General features: G+C 37.8%; 1 protein-coding gene across 2 annotated transcripts in view; it reads left to right on the top strand.

The window, feature by feature from the left end:
- The window catches only part of cpne5b (copine Vb), a 140,459-nt gene that overhangs the window by 37,805 nt on the left and 78,884 nt on the right, over nucleotides 1–23,770 (top strand). Inside the window, exons 4-7 of one of the 2 annotated variants that reach the window (XM_068315336.1) lie at nucleotides 3,274–3,377; nucleotides 5,761–5,800; nucleotides 6,646–6,660; nucleotides 9,900–9,976. In XM_068315336.1, the coding sequence (XP_068171437.1) occupies nucleotides 3,274–3,377; nucleotides 5,761–5,800; nucleotides 6,646–6,660; nucleotides 9,900–9,976 (236 nt within the window). The remainder of the gene's footprint in view (nucleotides 1–3,273; nucleotides 3,378–5,760; nucleotides 5,801–6,645; nucleotides 6,661–9,899; nucleotides 9,977–23,770) is intronic. The other variant, XM_068315335.1, reaches the window with a different exon arrangement.

Raw genomic sequence — 23,770 nt, forward strand, 5'->3', positions numbered from 1 at the left:
ACACACAGATTTTACCTTTATAACATTAATGCAGAACAATGAGGGGCAATGAAGGTGAAACCTTGGATAGGCTGCATCAAAACTGTTCGCTTTTTAAGACACTCCTGTGCCAGGGAGAAGTCGTTCCATTCTAATTTACAGTGGTTTCACCAAAGTGTGACATTGCACATCTTTTTATCTTTGCTTCTTTCTGTTGTCATTCTTTATGACCATCTTTTGCTGTACCTGTGTGTGATGGTGCACAAGTGCATTTTTATGGAACATACCCTTGCCACAGCCTCACACAGTCAAACTGTGAATTAAAGCAAAAGCTCCATCAAAGATGGATGTTTTGTTCTTTCTCTTTCCTCAACAACAAAAGTACCCTTAAGTCATCAACCCAGAGGAGCGCTGAATATTCGGAATTCCTTTCATTATGATTTGAAATTTCTTCAGCATTTCAGCATTTTTCTTTGACAGCCCAAAAAAATCACTAATTCACCCGACTGACATAAACTGCGCTCCATGAGAATCCAGGACTCAGATACCTTCTGTCTGCTGATCATTATACTAGGATGATAGAAATCCATCTTCCTCGAAGAACTACAGGAGATTTGGATTGCACAAATCCCTAACTGTGGTTCTTGTGGTCTCCAGGGAAGAGAATAATGAAATCTTTGTTAGATACGGAAAAAAGAACCTCAAAGATAATGAAGGATTTGACTGTTATCGGTCTCCTGTGCTGGCCCTTGTATTTCAGGCCAAAGTGATGCTCATATTTCAGCATCAGATGCTGCAGGTCTCTGTCATGGTTGTTTCCAGTCTTAAGAGTCAAGCACATCTCAATGAGTGTCGGTGTGTTTGTGTGGATGTTTCGGGTGCTGGTCAGGGACTTCACACCAGATTCTCATTAGTCAGCCCCAGCAGCCCAGTAGTATCTAATGAACTCTGCAACACGGCATTGTCTCTTCGCTTCAACTGGGAAATCACATTATGGAGCTCATCTTTCCATCACCCGCCTCTTTACTTAACATGTTCTCACAGCCTTGTGGTCTCATGTGCTCATGGATGCAACATCCATGTGTATTTCTCTATTTTTCTACCTTGGTGGTTATATTTAGAACTTCAGTCACAGGGTTCATGCAGAGAAACAAGGTTCTAAGAGGTGTTCAGGGATGTATTACAGCACAGATGAGATGAATACCTTCATAACTGTTGCCTACCATACATTGTATTTCTTGATGATTTTGCAGATTGTGATGCACCAGCATTATGAAAAGAACACCCAAGATGGAATGCTATTTAAATATGATGATAATATTTACCTGATTGACAAAAACAGGAAAGGTTTTAACTGGAGGGACACAAATGGCTGGAATTAAGACTTTTTTTTCATTGTCAAATATTAAAACAAATTATATTACAGATTGAGGAAGTTCATTCACATGCTCTCTGCATGGTTACATTTGAATTTCCATGTTTTAACGATCTCAAATTGAAGATACGGTATATCATTTTGGAATAACTTATTTTGGAAAATATGATCAACATTTATAATATTCAAAGTAAAGATATGTTTCTACTTTCCCCAGCTGTAACACAGACCACTTCAGGCTAGCCAATCCTCCTGTATAAGTACACTTGTTGATCTGTGTTTGCCATAGTTGATGGCAAACACAGATCAACAAGTATCATCCAGATGACAAGTTGTGTAAAAACTGCAGCCGGAGAATGTGATCACCATTCCGAGCATTCAGAGCTTTGCACTATTTTGTTCATTCTGACAAAAAGAAAGCAGAAATCTGAAGAGTAAATCAAACCCAGATGTTGGAAGGACTTCATCTGAGGTATGTGTGGGAATATCTTCCTGTCATAAATGTGTGCTGTTAGTGGTGTAAATAAACAGAAGTCTTTGATTGGTTAAACATGACCAGAGAAAACAATAGGTAAAACAATGTTCAAAGAAAGCACAATGGAATGTACTTCCCTGGCTCAGTAAACACTAATTGTGGGTGATGTGCTAAGAGATAAGAGGTTTTGGTTCTTCACTTTTGAGACAGGATGGAAAAGAAACCATATCGCAGCCAGCAAGTACAATCAAAGAGCTAACAATCAGAATAAGTTTGGTATCTGATCTGCACTTTTTTATTTTACATTTTGTTTATTATTTTCTTGTCCGTTTTCACACAAATAAAGTTAAATACTTCAATGAAATACACAGTATTTGTAAAAACATTTTCCTCAAGGTGAAGATTAGGAAGTACAATAACTGAGTTGACAATTATTCCAGATTTGGTGGGATCTGAGGAACAGTGATTTTAATTGGATTTGTATCCAAAAAGCCGGGCATGCAAATATGTAAAGATTACCTCTAGTTTGATCAGCAGCTATAAACCTGACTGAAGCTTGAATGCATAGAGAGCTCTGGCTGCATAAAAATTGTCATTTTTCAAGAGGAATGTCTGAAAGCTGGAGGAAAATCTGCAGTTCCTCCCCAACCATCAATAACGTTATGAAGTGGCTTGCTGCAGGTCACAAATGTTGATGACCAACTGTGGCCATATGACCTTATTCTATCTGTATTAAAACATTTTAAATATGAATAATGTCTCCATCAAAAAAGGATTAAAGCTTATTTTCTAAGGAGTGCTTGTTTAAGTTGGATTATTCCATTCGGCTTTATTTTTTTATTATGTGTCATCGTATAATTTTAAATTGTTCAGCTTTCCCTCCTGTATAAATGCAGCATTACTGGATCTCGGTCATCCTTTTCTCTGACACACATCCCTGCGTTTGGCACATTGGGGGTGAGGATCCCACTAATTAGGAAGCCTTAATCATTGCCTTTCCCCTGTTCTCCCATCCCACTCTTCTCCCACTCTCTTTCTGGCCACATATCTTACTCCTTTTCTTTCGTGTTCACCCATTTCTCTGCCTCTCTCTCTGCATTTTTTCCTTACCTCTTCCTTTATCGTTTCCTCTCTGTGGGGTTGATGAGTGAGTTATCCTGCTGTAATTAATGAGGGAGGGGAGTGAGGATTAAGGAAACAGTGTGGTTTAGCTTCTTCTGCATAGCATTGCTGTGTGAAAGCACCTCCATTAATCAGGCCTGTAAATTCATATGCATGCATTAAGTAAGAGCCTTGGAAAGAGAAGTGGATAGAGTGGAACATAAAGTGCGAAGATGCAGCTTCAACTTTTTATTTGTTAATTTAACAGTATTGTTGTTTTGTTCTTGCTTTTGCTTTCCTCATATCTCTCTCCTGACCTCCATCTGTCTTTTTCCTTCTACAGTTTGGCAGAACGGAGGTGATAGACAACACCCTAAACCCTGACTTTGTACGGAAGTACATTCTAGACTACTTTTTTGAGGAGAAACAGAATCTTCGATTTGACTTGTGAGTGATTTCCTTTGAAGTTGTATCATCATGGTGTCTTCACACTTGCCCTCTGTCATCCTTTTTTCCAATGTATTTCTCTGCACTGTGCTGATTGAAAACCCTGCAACTACACCCTAAAGATACTGACCTCAGTAAACTCTGACCATAGATTGCTATCATACCTTGGCTCCAACCTGGACAAATAGTACAACTGTCATGTACTGAATCGGTTGTCATGTTCATCAACAGTGGGAAAGAATTTTTTAAGAGAAATACATCAATAGTTTATAGCCCCTCTGGTTTTGAATTCTTTTTTATCATCTTTTATTCAAACTAAAAACACTTGTGTGAAAGTGTAAGGAATGCATAAAAGGTTTGTATTACATATACCAGGAGCCTCAGACTATATAACTAGTTTACTTCCTGCTGTAATGAGTGTTGTTTTTCATCATATCCATCTGTGGCAGCCAAAAGCTGAGTTTAGACCCCTCTTCTGCCTCCACTGGTATGAGAGAATTACCACTTACCATTTCAATCAAAGCATGATTTGAAGTTGTATTTGCCAAACTCTCTTATTATTCCTCATCAAAATGAAACATTCAATAACACTGAAAATCTAGTCTCTGTCACCTTTCCAAGTATACATTTACATTTATTCAAACCATCTAATAAGGGTTTTCAAATAACCAACACTATGTTATAATTCATGCATGTATTTAATAGCTAAACATAGAGGTTATTGTAAAAACATGTCTTGTTATTTATTGCTGAAAATTGTTATCAAATACAGAAGAGAAAACAAAAAAGCAGGCAGGTCATTTCAGTGTGAGAACTTAATTTTGGTGGCTTGAATGGGGACTCTGTATCTCTATATGTATCTCTATAACATATTTATTAGGCATCAAATATTACTTCTAAAACAGTCAAACTTTTCTTATTAGTTTTAATGTGTTGTGCTTCCACAATTTATAATGTGCTATGAAGAACTCTTAAATATGTTCTTGACTGTGACATGGGCTTCATGACGCAGTGCATATTAACTATTCATAGATGAAATCAAGTGTTCTCAATCTCTACTGGATGAAGTTAAATTAAATCTTGTTTTGACACAAAAGTTTTTCCATACATATTTTTAATATATCATACATTTCACATGTATGTTTATAAAAAGAGAGGCAGGTATTAAATCCCAGGTTCAGACGTTAGTTTGTGTGGCCTAATATGAAAACTTCCTCCTGTGCTCTTTCTTATAATATCATTTAATTTATAGTTATTCATAATTTATTAGCTTCAAGGAAAACAAGAACCACCATTTGATCTGGTGTTTAGTCTTGGGACATCACATATGCTCCATTCCCCTCTTTGTATTCACATGTAAATCAGACCAGACTCACCACTCATTATAATGGTAGAGGAGTGAAGGTCTTGTCCCAAATATAGTAACATCCGCAAGAGGCAAAGATCTCATACATTTTTACTCTTCCATCATTTTACATTTTTCTAACCTTTGTCTTTTTTGATCTGTCATCATGTTCTTGCACCTCTTTATGTTTATACTTTAAGCGGGGCACCAGTGGCTCAGTGGTAGAGCGGGCGGTAGAGCGGGTCGTCCAATGCTTCAAGATCAGCTGTTCGATTCCCACTCCTACCCAAAAAAAAAAAAAAACACCCGGAGGTGAGCTGACAGTGGGAGGTGTCAGCTCAAACTTCGGAGCACTGCCGAGGCGCCCTTGAGCAAGGCACCACCCCCCTTACAAGTTGCTCATTTTGGCGCACCGCGAAGGAGTTGCCTGCCACTCTACCTCCCCCTGCATGCTTACAGGCTCCCTGTGTTTGTGTGTTCAGGGCCTGTACAGACATATATATGCATGATTTCAACTGACTAGAGTGTGCCACTAATTTCCCTGCAGGGAGTAAAAGCAGTATATAAAAAAAATTAATTTCCGCTTTAACCTTTAATTTTACTTCACTCCTTTGCCAATTATCATACCTGAGCCCTTCTATATGCACTCTACATTCTACATAATTAAACATCCACGACAAACTTTGACTTTGTGAGCCAATAAAGAATATACTTTATACGATATACACTACATATACACTATATATATATATATATATATATATATATATATATATATATATATATATATATATATATATATATATATATATATATATAGTATATGTAGTGTATATCGTGTAGTGTGTGTGTGTGTGTGTGTGTGTGTGTGTGTGTGTGTGTGTGTGTGTGTGTATATATATATATATATATATATATATATATATATATATATATATATATATACTGTATACATATATATATATTTCTTTCTCCGACAGTTTGTGAAATAAAATAATTTTCCTGCCTATCATTTTCTATTATTTTGTTTCCTCTCAGGTACGATGTTGACTCCAAAAGCCCAGACCTGTCCAAACATGTGAGTGCATGTACTTTACCCTGCCTTATTAACCACTAATAAATAGAAGCCGGCCTTTAGTGAACTGTGAATTTGGACCGAATGCTATGAAATGAAAAATGAAGATACTGCTTGATGGAATACGGTGTGCAAAACAATTTGATTTTGGCCTGACTCTTTTTTACCAGTGGTTTAATAGTGGCAATGTTTGCATTTTTCTGTTTTTGTGTTTCATTAACTGTTGCCTACTGGATGTTTTTTTCTTAATGGAATAAAAGCAAACCCTTTTTATTGCCTGACCATACAATTGTCCAAATACAAATCTTTGATTTTTTTTATACAGTGTATTGTTATAATTCCATATTATAATTGTGTAATAAATACATTATTTTGTCACTATATATGTTTGATCCAGTCATATATGGGATTAATATTAATTTTGGTATGTAGTAGGCATTGTGTAGTGTTTGCACGCCCTATGCATTTATCAATGCGTTTCCATTTTAAAAAATAGTACTTAATAATCCTTTTCTCACTAGTAAAAGATACATTGTTTTTATCCAACTTATTGTTTGAAGCTGGAAATAATATTGGGAGAAAGCATTTGACAAAAGCTCAAAATAATCACTCTTGATGATTATTTTATGTATTTGGATGGGGTTTGTAGGTTTTCCATCACAAGCTTTAATTGCACCTGTGTGCTCCAGGATTCAGTTGTCTTTCAGGTTGTCTTTCTCTTCTGACTTCCGCACCTTGACTGGTGTTAGGTGTACTACTTATTTGGTGTACTGTAGTATATTGTCTTGGTATATGATTTGCTCTGTTGTCGCTGTTGCCTCTGTGCTGCTGTTCAACCTTTTTGGAAGCCAACAGAATTCAATGTAGGTCCCCAGTATCTTTTTCTCCTCTGATGCTGCATGGCTGCTGTCTCACATTAATGATCCTTTTCTGAACAGAAAGGATGGTGTCACTGATCAGACCAGAAAACTTAGAGCCAGGCCAACCAATCTGTGGAGCTGTTTACGATCGTTACAATCTTCACAACAGACAAAATATGGAATCTAACATTCAGACACATCATGTGTAACAAAAGGAAGATTTTAAAGGAGATTCACTCAGATAAAATAAGATGACCCTATTATGAATTACTGAGAAGTAATTGCCTTGAATTGTCTTACATCCTTATTATGACTACTGAGGGAAAAAAAGCACACAGAATATATTTTTTGAATTACTTATCCTGTCTAATGTTCCAGTGCTGGGGGGTATTTAGAGATTGTCTGACATGATTATGATTGAAACTGTTTTTTTCTGTCTCTAAAACACCCATAATACTGTTGTGAATCATGTTTCTTGTCAGTGATCTTGCTTTGAATCCATCCATTTGGTCCCATTTGCCAGTTTCCTTCCACCACAAATTAAGCCAGTGGCTCCCAACAGGTGGAATACTTCACAAGTGGGATTCATTCTGAGTGGGTCTTTGTTAATAATTCTGGTAATACAAACATAAATGTGGGAAAAAAATATTGATTTGAAACTTACCTCTGGGTTTTTTTGTATTCCTGCTTAAAACAAACAAATTTAAACAAGTAGAAAATTTTCAGTAATCTTCTTAAAAGACAAAGGAAAAAAAACATCATAACGTTCTCATTGAGAGTGTTTCTGCCCCATTTGGCTCTTAAGAGTAGTAATAAGAAAGTTTTTAAAACATTTTGATTACAGTTTTAGATACTTGGTGTTGAGAAACAATCAATTAGATTTTGATTGTGATTTATTTTATTACTTGGATCCAGATGTCTTCATGATGTTTGGGGAAATAGTGGTGAAGGTTTTAGCATGTTTCTAGATCCTCTGCGATGCTCTGATGAAAAAAAAAACAAGAACAACAACACAATGACATCCCTATTAGATCCAGAGATGGACAGAGTACTTGACCCCAGTACTTGAGTAAGAGTAAAAATCCTTCTGGTCAAAATTTACTCCGCTACAAGTAAGAGTAGCCCAGTCAATACATTATTTGAGTAGGAGTAAAAAAGTACTTGCTTTTAAATGTACTTAAGTATTCAAGAGTAAATGCTTTTAAATTTACTTAAAGTAAGAGTAAGAGTAAATTCATATTTTTTTTATCTTTGATGAGAATGGACCTGACTGAATTACTGTCATTTTACAATTTTACATATAGTACCTTGTATCTCTTGTTTCAGAGAAAACTCTTTGAAACCACCTGCACCGATGTGCTTGCCTGTAGAACCATTATGTTATACTGTACCAAGCCTTCCTCAACATCGATAAAAATGGAAATAAAATTAATGGAATTATCAAAGAGGACAATTATGTTATTTTCACATTTTATTAAACAATTCCCCCCTTCCATACACACACAAGACCAAATGGAGCCATACAGGCCCAGCCAACTCGTTTAACTGGGGACCAACTGGAACCCCTAAAGGACACACTGGTGGACTATTGTTTGAGAACCACTGCTTTACAACAAACTAAAGCTCTGCCTTCAACAACTCAATGTTTACAGGAAGGACATATCCCAGTACCACAATATTTGTCTCCTCCAGACTGTCTGTCTCCTCCCACCTGTCTGTAAGTCTGTCTGTCTCCCCCCCACAATCTGTGTGTCTCCCCCTGCCCCCCAGTCTGTGTGTCTCTGTGGCCCTGTGTCCGCCAGTCTCAGTCAGTCTGTAAAATTAAGTGACAAGAGGTCTCTAGGTGTGACTTTTGTCAGTTTTTCTTCAGCAAACACAATAAGCATTTGAAAATGTACTTTTTCTTGTCTGAGTCCGCGTTGTCCTTTTTCACTTCTACAAACTAAAACATATCTTTAAGATAAGGCCATGGGTTTTCTTCCTCCGCCTCATAAAACTCCGGCTCATCATGTTAATCAGATTCAACGGAGGCTTCTTCGGCAGTCGCCATTGCCACCGCGGTCTTGTTTTGAGCTGATTGGGTAGGGGATGACGTATTTCCGCTTTTACATAAATCCCAGTTGAGAGTGTGTACTGTGATAGGTTTCCTTCTTTGACGAACACTGCGTGTGGCCAATTGCATTTTAGGCAGGGGGGGGGACAAAACAACATCAACAGGCAAACCTAAAAGTAACAAGTATTCATGAGCCTTCTCAGAAATTAACTCGAGTAAGGGTAAAAATCTTTGCCTTGGAAATGTATTCGAGTAAGCGTAATAAGTATGAAAGAATTCTAGTATTTGAGTAAAGTAAAAATCCTCAGAATCTGCACTTAAGTACAGTACTTAAGTAAATTTACTCCGTTACTGTCCACCCCTGATTAGATCCACTGCACATCATATTATCATCTGGATTATATAAATAACCTAAAATAATGAACAGTTATGCTTCAACCGTCAAATAAGATCAAATTGTAGCTGGAACTACTCCAATTCAGTTACTATTAAATATGATTTATCTTCTAAAGTTAAATCTAACTCAACTTTAAAGTTCTAAATCTGATCTGGAGCCTGATGAAATCTCCATTTGTGAAATATTGCTTTCCTTGAATCCATTTCACATCAATAATGAGTCCCAATTCTATGAGGTTCAAACTGCTTTTAGGACATGAAAGGGAAGCTGAGCTGTTTTGTTCATTATTTCAATCATTCGCATACTACAAAGTTCATTCTTTCATTGCCCCAAGCCCCACTTGTGACCATGTTAGCTCTAATTTGACAAAATAAGTATTCCACTGTGATTAGCTCTGTCTTCACGCAACAAGCTTCAGAATGGCTAAATTAAAATGAAATGAATGGGCATTAATGTGATTAACTGTACTGTGTAGTGTGTCTGGACCTGTTGGGAGTCATTGCATCACCCACGCTTTGGTAATAATATGACATTTAAGTTCAGCTCAACATTTTACATTCACATTTCACACCAAAACTACATGATCCTGCATTGTTGAGTGAAGCATAATGAATGGTGTCTTTAAGCAAAAAGGTTACAGCTTTACTTATTCCATGTTCTCTTTAACCCTCTATTACTTTTAACAAAAACTGTGACTACACTTGATTTGTTTTCATTTCATGAAAGCAAACCTGTCCTCCGTCTATCCCTATCTCCTGGTTCTTCTTTATTTCTCTCCTTTTTTTTTTCCAGGACTTTTTGGGCCAGATGGTCTGCACTCTTGGGGAGATTGTTGGATCTCCAGCTAGTCGATTGGAAAAACCGTTGGGGTAAGTTAGAGCAATTTTTTTACTGCCTAAGTACCACTGACTCCAATGTGATTTTGGAACACAGTATTGTGCTGAGAGGGAAGAAATACTCCAGACTCAATATTTTGGCTTCATTTATACCGAGAAATTTCTATAAATGGACTGAAGATGGTGTTCATTTCTGTTGAAGTGATGAAGAAAGAGGATAAGTATAAGGAGGAGGGGAAACAAGAGACACAGTGGTGATTTAGAGAGATTCAAGACATTGATCTGACAAAGATGGAGAGGAAGGGATGGGATAACAACATATCCTACAGATGTTTTCCACAGATTCAAACATAATTATTGTCATTAGAGAAGGGGGTGAAGCGCAAAGGAAAATTACCCAAATTACTGCTCGCCTCTTCAGTTTGCTCTCACACACTGGCAGAGAGAAATGTGTTGTAAATGAGGCACACTGTGATCTGTATTCATACATCCATCATCATCTTCACCATGGCCATCAACTATTAACTCATCAGCCTGAACATTGAATCTTGAACACATATGCAATAACAATCTAAGGAATTGATTGATAATTTAATGAGGAGATCATGTTTTATCTTATCCTGTTTTGAATTAGCATAATTAATTAATATAGGAAAGGTTTACAAATGCGTATTCATATCTTGCATCTGCAGTGGTCAGAGGCTTTAAGAGGACTGATGTGTACCTTTGAATGCATAACCAAAACCCCTTAACCCTAACCCGATCCCCCTACTCCTAACCCCCTAACCCTAACCCCCAACTCTTCCCCTTAACTCTAACCCCCCTAACCCCAGTCCCAACGCTAAATCCTAACTCTAACTACCCAACCTTTACCCTTCTGTTCTCAAAATATAACAAATTATTTTACTGGAGGTGACATAGTATCTCAATGTAGCAGCATATTCTCCACTATCACTCACGAGGCTTTTCTCAGTGACAACAATATTGATAGCATTTGGTAACAGTTTTTATTATCATAGATATACTTCCAACAAGATAAGATTTCGAGGCTCCAGACTTCTCAGTCTCCAAGTCATGTTCCTTGTGTCTTCAGTCATAAAACAGGGAGCCTGCCTTTCCTGGCAGATTTGCTGGCAGACACACCTGCCTCCAAGTCCAGCATGCAGCAATATCAGATCAACACCTGAAATAATTGGCTTTTTCTTCCCCGCGCCATTTCCCCAAACCACCCTGACTGTCTCATTTTTCTCAGTGTCTCTCTTGTCATATTATCATGTTACATTCCGAACCTTACCAATTGTCATGGGATGTAGACATTGAATAAAGCAATAAGATCACAGTTACGACTGACCGAAATGAATACGTTCAAGCCAAACTCTCTTCTCACCTAATTTTCCCGCCTCTGAATCCTTTCCATGAATATCACAAACAGGACCAGACACCCAAGGAAGAGTCAATTTAATGTCAAGGCATTTGGACCAAAATCCACCATCACACATCAAGTTGATACCTAATTCACATATCCAAAAACAAACAACCACATAACCTCCACCAAGATTAGTTGGAGGCATGAGACTGGAGTTCAAAATGTGGTAATTATAATGATAGCCTTTAACTCAGAGTTCTGTAAAAGGTAGCATAAAAATCATAAACATAGGAAAGACTTTTAACTAACTGATATCATCAGCTTCATAAATTTGTTCTTACTGGAATGAGTTATTTTCTTTGACATGGTGGTTTGCGGAATATTATTACTTGTATGATATTGTGATTTTACTATTCTTCCTCAAATTCAAACACTGAAAAAACTTCCAAGGGGATCACATTCAAGATTCAATGTCTATGTGAACAATTATTTGAGTAATACTGGAGAGAGTGCATTTGCTTTAGTTTAATTTCTTTGACACATAACCACAAAAAATACAGAATGATGCATTACCCTGGCAGATATGCTGTGCAGTGGAGTTTGCTGATGAGTATGAAATGAAGAGTGATTCATGTTACATTGCTTGAAATGTCAAGACATTTGTCTAAGCTGTGCTGAGCCATGGGGAAAATGTTTTAGAGTAATTGTTTGTTTATCACGTCTGTCTTTGCTCCACTCTTCACCTGCACGCTCAACACATAAAATGTAATAAATCTTTTCTCGAGAAGCAACTAAGAAGATCTTTGGTAGAATTGGACTGTATCTCTTGATTTTTCTTTGTTATTTATCTGAGCCTCTATAATATCCATTGTTTGCATGTTCCATACATATCTTATTTATTTGCTATATCAGGTTTGTTGGTTGAAAGTTGATATGTACAAATTAATTTTATTCTGTGTTCTCTGTGTTGTTCTCTGGCTCGTTGCAGTGGCTTTAATCTTCATCAAATGAATGCATGTTTAATTAGGCAGCAGACATTTTCATTATGGAAGATGGCTCCTGAAGGTAGAAAAAAGAGAGAGAAGGTGACATCAATGAGTGTTTGTGTGCTTGAAGCACAAGGACAACCAGACACAAACAAAAACACAAATGACAATCAAGACACTGAAAACCTCCAACTGTTGGTCTGTACACCGATGCACAACAAGTAGGCGGGAAATATGAAAAAAGCACTAGACCAGAAGCCAAGAAGAAAGTGAACATATTTCTGTGAAAGTGACAAAAAGTCTCTAAATAAATATTGATCCTACTCATTTCAAGTTCATTGAACGTCAAGATTTTATCTGGTATAATTTTTTTTGTATGTGGTCTAATTAACAATTTTCGCACATAATTTTACAACCATTTGTTTTGTAAAAGGGCTGAAGAGACTTTTGACTTAATGGAAAAATAGTTGCGCAGTACAGAAGTCTTGCTGTCAGCACAGGATTCTATGTTGACTTTGCAACTACGTACTTGATTATTTATGTATTCTGGTAAAACACGAAGAGGGCCGCATTGCAATGTAATGTAACTGAGATTAGCATTGGTTTTATCAAGTTGTATGCCCTCATAGGTTCTTGTCAGTCTTTGTTTACTGCACCATTTTATTTACAGACTCCCTTTGGGGCCACTCAAACACACAAGGAACACACACATTTCAAACACAGGCAGCAGAATCAGATCAGTGTAACACAGTGTACACACCAGAAATTGTGCATGTGTATGTGCAGAAAGGCAGAATGCTGTACTAACATTTCACATTTATCTATTCATAAAAATATAATACTAAATATTTAAGCGAAACCACATGGTATTCTTTGGATACCGTGTGGGATTCTGACTTAACCGGTCAGAATCCTGTCATTCACATCAAAATCAAGGTTTTACATTACATTACTTATATCTAATATTTAATTATCTTCAGTGTTATAATATAAATATAGTGGTCTATTTATATATAACATATATCTCTATAAGTTACACTATTTCAAAGTACTTTGCAGTAAATTCACATTATGCGCGTACGCAGCAGTGCTGCTTGGCGGAGGTTGCAGTAGACAAGGGAATTAGAGTATTCTGATATGGCAGTGTGCGGTTGTTTGTGCGTAAGAATATTCACAAGTTGGATGCTTGAATCTTGAGGACTCCCTGTATAAAATATACAAAACAGAAAAGGATATACAGTGGTACCTCTACTTACAACATTAATTGGTTCTGGAAGAAATTTCGTAAGTAGAAAATTTCATAAGTAGAGACGCGTTTTCCATGCAAATGGTTCCAAGCCCCCCAAAATTCAGACATAAATTTTTTATAAAGCATAAAAATGCACCAAAACATGTAACAAATACATGTTACGATTAGATTATTACACAGTAAATGAGAGTTGTGCATAATGTAAAAAACAAAGAATAAAGAATAAAAATTATGGTTATTTACCTTTTAACTGCTGTCCTCGTTGTTTTTTGCCCTTTTTGTTTCATGTGCTCTTGCCTCACCATGCCGAACAACAAAGTGAATTCCCGTTCTCCTTTTGAACTTCTCCAACCACCCACGTGATGCCTTAAATTCCTTAAACTTTTAATAACGTGGCAATTGTAGATGCGTTACGGCCATATTCTTTGGCGAGATCAACCAAACGCATCCCTTTTTCATGCTTTTCTATTATCTCTTGTTTTGTTTGTATGGACAAAAAAACTCGGTAACACTTTATTTTAAGGTACACCTATTCACCATTAATTAGTTGCTTATTAACATGCAAATTAGTAACATATTGGCTCTTAATTACTCATTATTAAGTACTTATTAATGTCTTGTTCTGCATGGCCTTATTAAACAACCAGTAAGCGGTTTAATAAATGAGGTATTTGTACTTGTGCTGTCTTTGTTATTCTACCACTTAATGAGAGGGAACCTACTGTATAGATAGATCCATTTTTCAAAGATGTAACCCATCACTTCTTTATTGCAGTAGTTATGTGCTATTACATATTAACTAATTGTGAAAAGGAGGCAACTCTAGATTAGGGAACATGTGTTGGTTAATAAGTGTTCAACTATTAGTGAATTAGTAATGATCAAGATGTCACTTCAGTATGGGGAACATATTCTATGTAACAAAGACTTAATTTAGAGTTATTTGGACACTTAATATTTGTAATTTTGTGTTTTGTTATGTTCATTAAGTGGTATTAAGGGAGAATAACTATTCCTGGGGTACTACAACCTTATTAAGTCCATACTAAGCAAAGCATATTGAGATCGTAATTTATATACAACAACTTCCTTACTTAATACTAATAAGCAAGAATTCTGAGGTTATTGAGGGAAGACTCTTAGTTAATGGCTTACTGGTTGTTTAATAAGGCCATGCAGAACAAGGCATTAATAAGTACTTAATAATGACTAATTAAGAGCCACTATGTTACTAATTTGCATGTTAATAAGCAACTAATTAATGGTGAATAGGTGTATCTTAAAATAAAGTGTTACCAAGAAAAGTGTTACACTCCATCACTTTCTTAGGATCCATAGCGAATACTCAAAAAGTTAATATATTCACATAAAACTATCCGAACATGTCATGTGTCGAGGGCCGAAAGACAAAGACACTGGTTAGACACCTATGCAGCATCCTTAGCCAATAAGGGACCTCCTCATTGGCTAAGAGGAGGTCCCCCTTAGCCAAGGGGGAGGCTAGGATGCTAGGTAATAGCCAATGGCAGAGTAGCTATAAGAATGTTGCGTTCAGGAACCTGTGGGAGCTGCGAGTAGCAGCACATACTTTATTTTTACCTTTTGTAAGTCAAAATTTCTTTCGTAACTAGAGGCAATATTGTCCTGTTGAGGCGCTTTGTAAATAGAGACATTCGTAAGTAGAGGTACCACTGTATTTATTTAATTATATATACAGTATTTGCCTATTGCACATTATGTAATTGCACATCATGTATTGCACATTATTGGAATCAGTTTGTCTTATTGCACAGTTTATAATGTGCATATTTAATGATGATATTATTTTCCTTAGTAGATTCACAGTTGTGTGTGAATTTAGAGTTTAGGACTGAGGCAGCAGCCCTTTGGGTCCCTGTGCCCACTGAGCTCAACAGAAATCTTTCCCACCCTCACCGCCATGGTCATTCTGTGAGGAAGTCCAGGATCTAGTTGGGAGCTGGGAACTCCCAGGTCCACCAGCTTGTTTGTCAGCTTCATCATGTATTAAATATTTTATCCAAGTATCAGTTCGAATAACAGTATCCATACATATTTGATGTGAGACTCTATGTGCAGTGGAATGGAGGGGGATGCCAGTGCCACTGCGTTGTCCTTGATCTGATCCATTGTATCTGGGACCACAGAATTTAAGGCTGCATTGAGACTAGAAGGCAAAATACCGATTTTTAGCCAATCCAGATTGAAAGTGGAGGGCTGTTTTGTAGTCTGAACAGTCATATACCACATAAAATCCGATTTTTGCAAGACAGATTGAAACCACTTTCAGGAGGTAATTTCAAATTGCTATTTTCAAATGGACAGATCTGAATAGCTTTAAACACAACGATCGTTTTTGATGTCACTCTATGTGTCGCAAGAGCCAACGTTGAGCGTGGAGTTAACCCTAATAATCTGATATGAAAGGGAATCTGATTGGAATCCAATTTACATGCAGTCTGAACGCTGTCTGAACGCTGTCTGCGATACCAGCTTCTCCAGACACTTCACAGCAACTAGTGTGAGTGTCACAGATCTGAAGTCTTTCATTGTGGTAGCTTTTGGAGTTAGGGTTCTCTGGTAGAGTGACACAGCTCTGTTGGTAACTGACTGGATTCCATGTAAAAATTGCCTGCTGCTGTTTTTCCTGTAGCAGCTCTCAAGTCCTCAGGTGTAGATCTTCTTAGCATGTTTTGGAGCTGCTATCAGGCATAACTGTATCTCCTGATGTTCTCTGATTTAAAAGCTGCAATTTCTTAAAAAATTGTCACAAAAATCCCCATTGAACCAGCTTTTGATTGAGAAACACACACATAATCTGAGTGGGGATGCATATTGATGTGCAGCAATCAATGTAGCTGCTGACAGTGTCTGTGTAATTGTGTTTATTGTCTTTGGCCTCTTTCAAATTTCTCATGTCTGTGGTCCTGCAGCTGTGCCATTGCCAAGTGTTAAGAATAGTGGTTCCAAAAGCAAAGGCTGTGATGACATGTAGCATTGGAATTTTCAGTAAAGTTCTGTAAACACTGTGTATGTCATCATTTAGTAGTGTCCTTGGCAATTACCTTTTCATTCATGTATACTGTATTTTACTGTACTTAACCTCCAGTGCAGTGTTGCAGTGATTGAACAACCTTGTTGAGATGTCTTTAAATGAGTTTGCTCACACCGAATGGCAGTATGTTTAGCCGTGTTAGGAGTAAACAGAAGCTTGATATTGTCACATCCATTTATACATAGTACAATGCTGTGACCCCAGGCATTTGACTGCATTTGACCCCAGGCTGGGACTTCCAACCACTGCCATTCCAATAAGTGGAACATTCTCTTATCACCAAAGTCCAGCCAGTTGGAAACAAATACCGGTACTTATAATGGCTGCTCTACAGAAGGTTCTCTATTCTCAACCCATTGTGTGTGCTGGTTATTTTAAAGGAATGCTGGCTAATGGAGTCATTGCTACTTCCATCCATGACGTTAATTAGGAATCTATATTAATGAAAAATAAACATGAACATGGGTTGAAGATGTGGCATTGTTCCCGTGTATTAAAGATTAAATTTTAAATCGATCTGGATGAAGTTTGAACTTTTTCTTTTTCTTTTACACAGCAAAATATTGAGGGCAATGACCTTTGATGTCATATGTGTCTTGAATATTGGATCTTGCTGAAGATAAACATATGCTGGAGCTTTATTGATAAGATAAGATAAGATAAAAGACCTTTATTGTCCCACAGTGGGGAAATTTGTGCGATCGTGGCAGCGGGGGGGGGGGGGGGGTCAAACATAAATAGTTAAATAATATACATACATATTAACATCTGCAACATATGAAATTTACATATTCACATATTGGAAACATATTAACATATATCATATTATCCGAATGTACATTATATTTACACACCAAAAAAAGAATATACACTACAGGCTGGTTTTTACACTGCTCATCCGGAATTAGAACGTTGTGTTCTTTGAGTTTGGTGAGTTCTTGAATGATCCAACAATAGTGTTACCTGTGTACCTTAAAGGGAGAGAGAACATATGACTTGTTAATGAGGTCATTCATTGTGTGTGTGTGTGTGTGTGTGTGTGTGTGTGTGTGTGCGTGTGCGTGCGTGCGTGCGCGTGCGTGCGTGTGTGCGTGTGTGTTGTGAACTGGAAAGAAACAGTGAGAAGCACCTCTTTCATTCAAGAAGACATTTGTTTCATCTGAACATCAAAGGTTCTCTCCTCTTTTATGCTTGCTTCAGATTTTACAGTCTTCTCTTACTACAGGCCTCAAATGCATCATTAAAAAGATTAAAATTCTCTTTTCATTTTTATTTGTGCTGAAAAAAAATATTTAGACTGGGGGTGCAGTGATGACGCCAGCTCCACTTGCCGTTTGTTTACTTTGCTATTTTACACTTCAAGGATTTGGATGTTAGTAAAGTGCATGCTTGGAGGAATATGCACACGTTTATGTAATGTCTTTAATTTAGACTTAAGGAGTATGTTGTGTGTCTGCAGTCGATGCAGAGACAAGAATGAATACGCAGCGACATCTGACGACCCCCTGTGTACATTATTGTCTAATTTAAATAGCAGTATTACATTTTTCTTCTTCTTCTTCTGTTTCTTCATTCAGGAATGTTTTTGATGTGAATTCCTTTTTTGTGTGAATCTCTTTTGGATTTTGTGTCAATGTGATTATCTTGTAATTTGGCTTTTATGAATAAATGTACTTATAAAAATCAAAATCTTCTTCTTCTTCTTCTTCTACTTCTTCTACTTCTACTTCTTCTTGCATATAAACCTAATACATTCTTTATTAGTTGGTGAGAACAATTTACTTTAAATACATGAGATTATTGCTGATTTCATTGTTGTTTTGTGTTACTATCAATCATTTCTGTTTTATGTATACTTTTTTCATTTTTAGTATAGATTTTATATATCTCTTCTGAAGCCAGGAAGCTCCTATTGATGTACACTGCCCGCCCCCCAAAAAAGTCACCGTTTGGGTTTCAATAAGCAATTGCAGTGTTTAATCAGGGGTTGCTTCGGTTGGTCAAGTCTAGGCTCAGCAATATTATTCAGCAAAAAAAGTCAGCTGACTATCTGAATCTACTGAATGACCAGGCAAAACCATAAATGCATTTTTCTCCCGGATGGCACGATCATATTCCAGGACAACAATGACAAAATTCATCGGAATCTAATTGTAAAAGAGTGGTCCAGGGACCGTGAGGAATCATTTTGACACAACAATTGGCCCCTACAGTCCTGAGTTTAACCCCATTCAAAGTCTGGGATGTGCTGGAGAAGACCTTGCAGAGTGGTTTGAGTTCTATCATCAATACAAGAACTCTGCCAAAAATTAATGCAATTCTGGACACAAATAAATGCTGTGACGCTGTACGAGGTTGTTGAAACAATGCCGCGAAAAATGCACACTGCAATCAAAGCTACAGGCAGTCCCACGAAATATTAGAGTGTGTGACTTTTTTTTTTCAAATGATGCAAATTATGACATATTTTTGATTTTGATATGTAATTACACATTTCAGTGTATTTTAGATTATAATGTTTTCTATGCCTGTACCAAACTAAATTTCAGTTGTCTTCCTTTTTTCCTTGATATAAAATAAATCAATCATAGATGACTTTAAAAACCTGATACACATATTTAGTAAATTTATCCCTGCCTTGGTAAAAGTAAGTTGTGGCTAAAATGTGTGTGTCTGTGTGTGTTTCTCAGAGAAACTGAAGACAAAACCTCCCTGGTACCTCACGGCCAGTGAAAAATATGGCTTATTACCATAAAAAACAAACACTAGTCAACTTAGCATGCCGCAGATGTTCTATTCTAATATGGCTGCAAACGTGTTTACACAGGTGAGAAATTAATCTGAAAAGGATCCTTGGGTTTTTCTCTGCACTGGGAGTGAAAAAGTCATTGAAGGGAATAGAAAAATTGCCATTCATTTGCAGTTTTGCTGATATGTAGTGAAAAAGCCTGAATGCAAACAGATCATTTCCATTCCTAATTTAAGTCCATGCTTATTCCTTTAGAACAAATGACAATCAGAAGTACTGGACCCCCCCACCCCACCCCTCTCTGCTTTAAGAGAGTCATTAGACGATACTCCTCCAGTTCTTATCTTTTATTTATTCTATGTCCATCAGAGTTATGTCTCCAAGTAGCTGTCTTCACGGAGAGAATTTTATCAGTGATTCACAAAACATTTCATTTTTTCCAAATGTGACTTAAATTAGAAATGCAGCCATTATAAAATGTATCATATTAAATTTTCAATGAAAATTTAAAGCTGATAATTTTAGTTAATCCTACAGTTTTTTTAGGTAGTGAAGTAACAGGTGGAGTTTTTATCTCATAAAATATCACAAGATGGACTGGCACAGAATCATGTTAAGGCATTCCACAGACATGACTCCTGAGGATTCCTCTGACATTTGGCACAGCTATGCAGCACACCTTGGGTTAATTTGTAATGTCCTGTTTGTAATGTAATGTTAACTTTGTACAATTAAATAATGCAATTGTAAACTCCATTTTTTTTCTGGTTGGGATTTGTGCAGGTCCCTGCAAAACTAAAGATATACCCATCAGCCTCTGTATGCAGTAGCAGTGCACACTGTTCCTTTTCCTCCAAACAACTCCCTACAAATTCACTGGTATGTCAACTGCAAAAGACGGGGGTAAAATGCCTCGGCGTCTGGTGCACTCATGGCAGATAATTGACCAGAGATTAGCTGACGCTAACTTCTCTCTCATTTTCCCATCAAAACACAAAACAAAAATATTTAGTTTACACGCTCAATTTTTCATCAGCAGCCACTACACACCAACATGGTTGTGGCTTTTTTTTTTACATTTCATGTCTTACTTATAGAAACGAAATATCTAGACTAATATGGGAGTGTTTGGTCACATTTAACTTTTTAGGCTTCTGCTATTCTCACAATGTCAGGGGATATTTCCAGTGTATTGAAACGCAAGTCAGTGATATTGTGAATGTAAACTGAGGTTTGTGTGCACACACAGGACATTCAGCTGGTGTGATGACGTAACAAGCATGAAACCATAGCCTTCCTGCATCCAACAGTTTTCTCCAGGTGCTTCTGGATGAAGTGAAAACTACTGTGGGATGTCGACTAAAAAATCAGTTTTGATACTGCAGAACAGTATTCTTGTTACAGACTGTAAGATACTGTCAAATGGTAGATCGCTAACACTTATAGATAGCTCAGAGTTGCACTTTCAAACACTTAAAACTGTGACAATTGTGTTCCATTTAGCAGCAGATATGAAACATAATTTGCTGTAGTTGTTAAAGCCCAATCACTCAAAAAAACAACAGAACAGTCATCTTTATTTTCCAAAACATTGTCTTGCAGTTTGAGGACAGTGGAGTTCACTCAAAACAGTGGGTCATCCTTTCATCTCAAAGATGGAACAAGGCAGTCGGGACTGCAACATCCCGCGACACCCCTGAATTCAAAATTTGACCCTGACCTACTTTCATATACCAAAGCATCTGTGGTCTTAGTCACACTGGACTTCTCCCTTGTCTTTCTATCTTATCCGGTTCCAGAGTGTACTTCTTCTCCTTTCGGCTTTTCCCTTCAGGGGTTGCCACAGCGAATCAGTTACCGGCATGTAGCCCTGTCTTCTGGATCCTCTTCTCTCACACCAACTACCTTCATGTCCTCTTTCACTATATCCATAAACCTCCTCCTTAGTCTTCCTCTAGGCCTCCTGCCTGGCTGTTCAAAACTCAGCATTCTTGTACCAATATATTCACTATATTCACTTCCTCTGGACATGTCCAAACCATCTCAGTCTGGCCTCCAAAACCTCTAACATATGCTGTCCCTCTGATATACTCATTCCTAATCCTATCCATCCTGGTCACTCCTAAAGAGAACCCTCAGCATCTTCATCTCTGCTACCTCCAGCTCTGTCTCTTGTCTTTTCCTCAGTGACACTGTCTCTAGACCAAACAACATCGCTGGTCTCACAACAGTCTTTGTACACCTTTCATTTTAGCTGAAACTCTTTTATCACACATTCACACAAGACACTTTTCTTCACCTGTTCCATCCTGCCTGTACACGGTTCTTCACTCTTTTCCACATTCTCCATTGCTAACATCTCTGTCTCTCTGTCTTGCCAACCTGTATAGATCAGTCTCCCCCTCCTTACTGTCCAACCTAGCATACAAGTCATCATGAGCCCCTTGTTTGGCCTTTGCTACCTCTACTTACACCTTACGCTGAATCTCCCTGTACTCCTGTCTACTCTCCTCAGTCCTCTCAGTGTCCCACTTCTTCTTAGCTAACCTCTTTCTCTGTATACACTTCTGTACCTCCTCATTCCACCACCAAGTCTCCTTATCTACTTTCCTTCCAGATGACACATCAAGTACTCTCCTATCTGTCTCCCCAATCACATTAGCTGTAGTTGTCCAGTCACCTGGAAGCACCTCCTGACCACCCAGAGCCTGTCTTAACTCCTTCCTAAAAGTCATAAAACACTCTTCCTTTCTCAGCTTCTAATATTTCGTCCTCTGCTGTGCCTTTGCCGTCTTTATCTTCCTCAACACCAGAGTCATCCCACACGCCACCATCCTATGCTGTTTGGCTACACTCTCGCCTACCACTACTTTGCAGTCACTGATCTCCTTCAGGTTATACCATCTACACAAGATGTAGTCTACCTGTGTGCTCCTACTTCCACTCTTTATTGCTCACCCTATTTTCTTGCCTCTTCTGGAAGAAAGTATTCACTACAGCCATTTCCATCCTTTTTGCAAAGTCAACCACCATTTGTCCTTCTGCATTCCTCTCCTGGATACCAAACCCGCCCATTGCTTCCTCATCACCTGTTTCCTGCACTGTCCATTAAAGTCTGCACCAATGACAACTCTCTCACTTCTATGTATGCACTGCTTCACTTCATCAAAGTCCAACCAGAATTTCTCCTTCTCCTCCAGCGCACATCCTACCTCTGTAGCATACCCACTAACAATGTTGAACATCACACCTTTGATTTCTAGCTTCACACTCATCACTCTGAAACTTTTTTTACATTCAGAACATTCCTTACAAACTCCTCCTTCAAGATTACTCCTACTCCATTTCTCTTCCTATCTACACCACCATAGAGCAACTTGAACCCTGATCCTAAACTTCTAACCTTGCTACCTTTCCACCTGGTCTCCTGGACACACAGTATGTCTACCTTACTCCTCTGCATCATGTCAACCAACTCTACCTTTTCCTGTCATAGTTCCAGCAGTCAACGTCCCTACTCTTAGTCCTATACTCTTGGCATTCCTCTTCTCTCTCTTCCTACGAACACCCTTTCCTCCTCTCCTTCTTTGACCAAGAGTAGTCCAATTTCCACCGGCACCCTGTAGGTCAACAGCACCGATGGCGGTCGTTGTTAACTTGTTCTTCGACCGATCTGGTATGGAAGTCATAGATTTGATTCGCATATTTGATTTGGCAAAAATTTTACGTTGGATGCCCTTCTTGACACAACCCTCTGTATTTATCCGAGTTTGGGACCAGCACAATAAGACACTTGTGCCCTCTTGCGGCTACATTCGGGTCCTGAGTGTACAAAAGTCAAAATTTGACCTTGACCTAGTTTTATCAAGTCAAAGGTCATCATCTCATTTTCATCCGCTTTGCTGCCCGAGTAATGTGCCCTTTGTTTCATCTGTCTATCTGCAATGGTTGCAAAGATACAGTATTTGGTAGATTAACGAACGAACACATGAACACTGACGTACAATACACTATATCACTGCTTTGAAGCGGGATGTACCTAGAACCAAGGCAGTCAGAGACTGCAACATCCTGTGACACCCTCTATTCAAAATTTTACCCTGACCTACTTGCATAGGTCAAAGATCAAAGCTAGTGCTCTGACCAACTTTCTACGATCTTACCCACACTTGCCTTCTCCTGCATCTCACTTGATATTTGGTGGACTAACGAACGGACGAACGGACGAACACTGACAATTACAATTCATCACCGTTTTGAAGCGGGATGCTATCACACAGAGCTCTATCTAGTATCTGATGCCTGAAGTAACCCAAAGCCAGCCAGCCAGAACTTTGGTTTTGCTGATTTTTACAATTATAAAACCTAAAATCATGCAAAAGACCAATAAGCTACACTCATAGA

The sequence above is a fragment of the Antennarius striatus genome, chromosome 5, assembly GCF_040054535.1.
Source record: "Antennarius striatus isolate MH-2024 chromosome 5, ASM4005453v1, whole genome shotgun sequence".
In the NCBI taxonomy this organism is placed as follows: Eukaryota; Metazoa; Chordata; class Actinopteri; order Lophiiformes; family Antennariidae; genus Antennarius; species Antennarius striatus.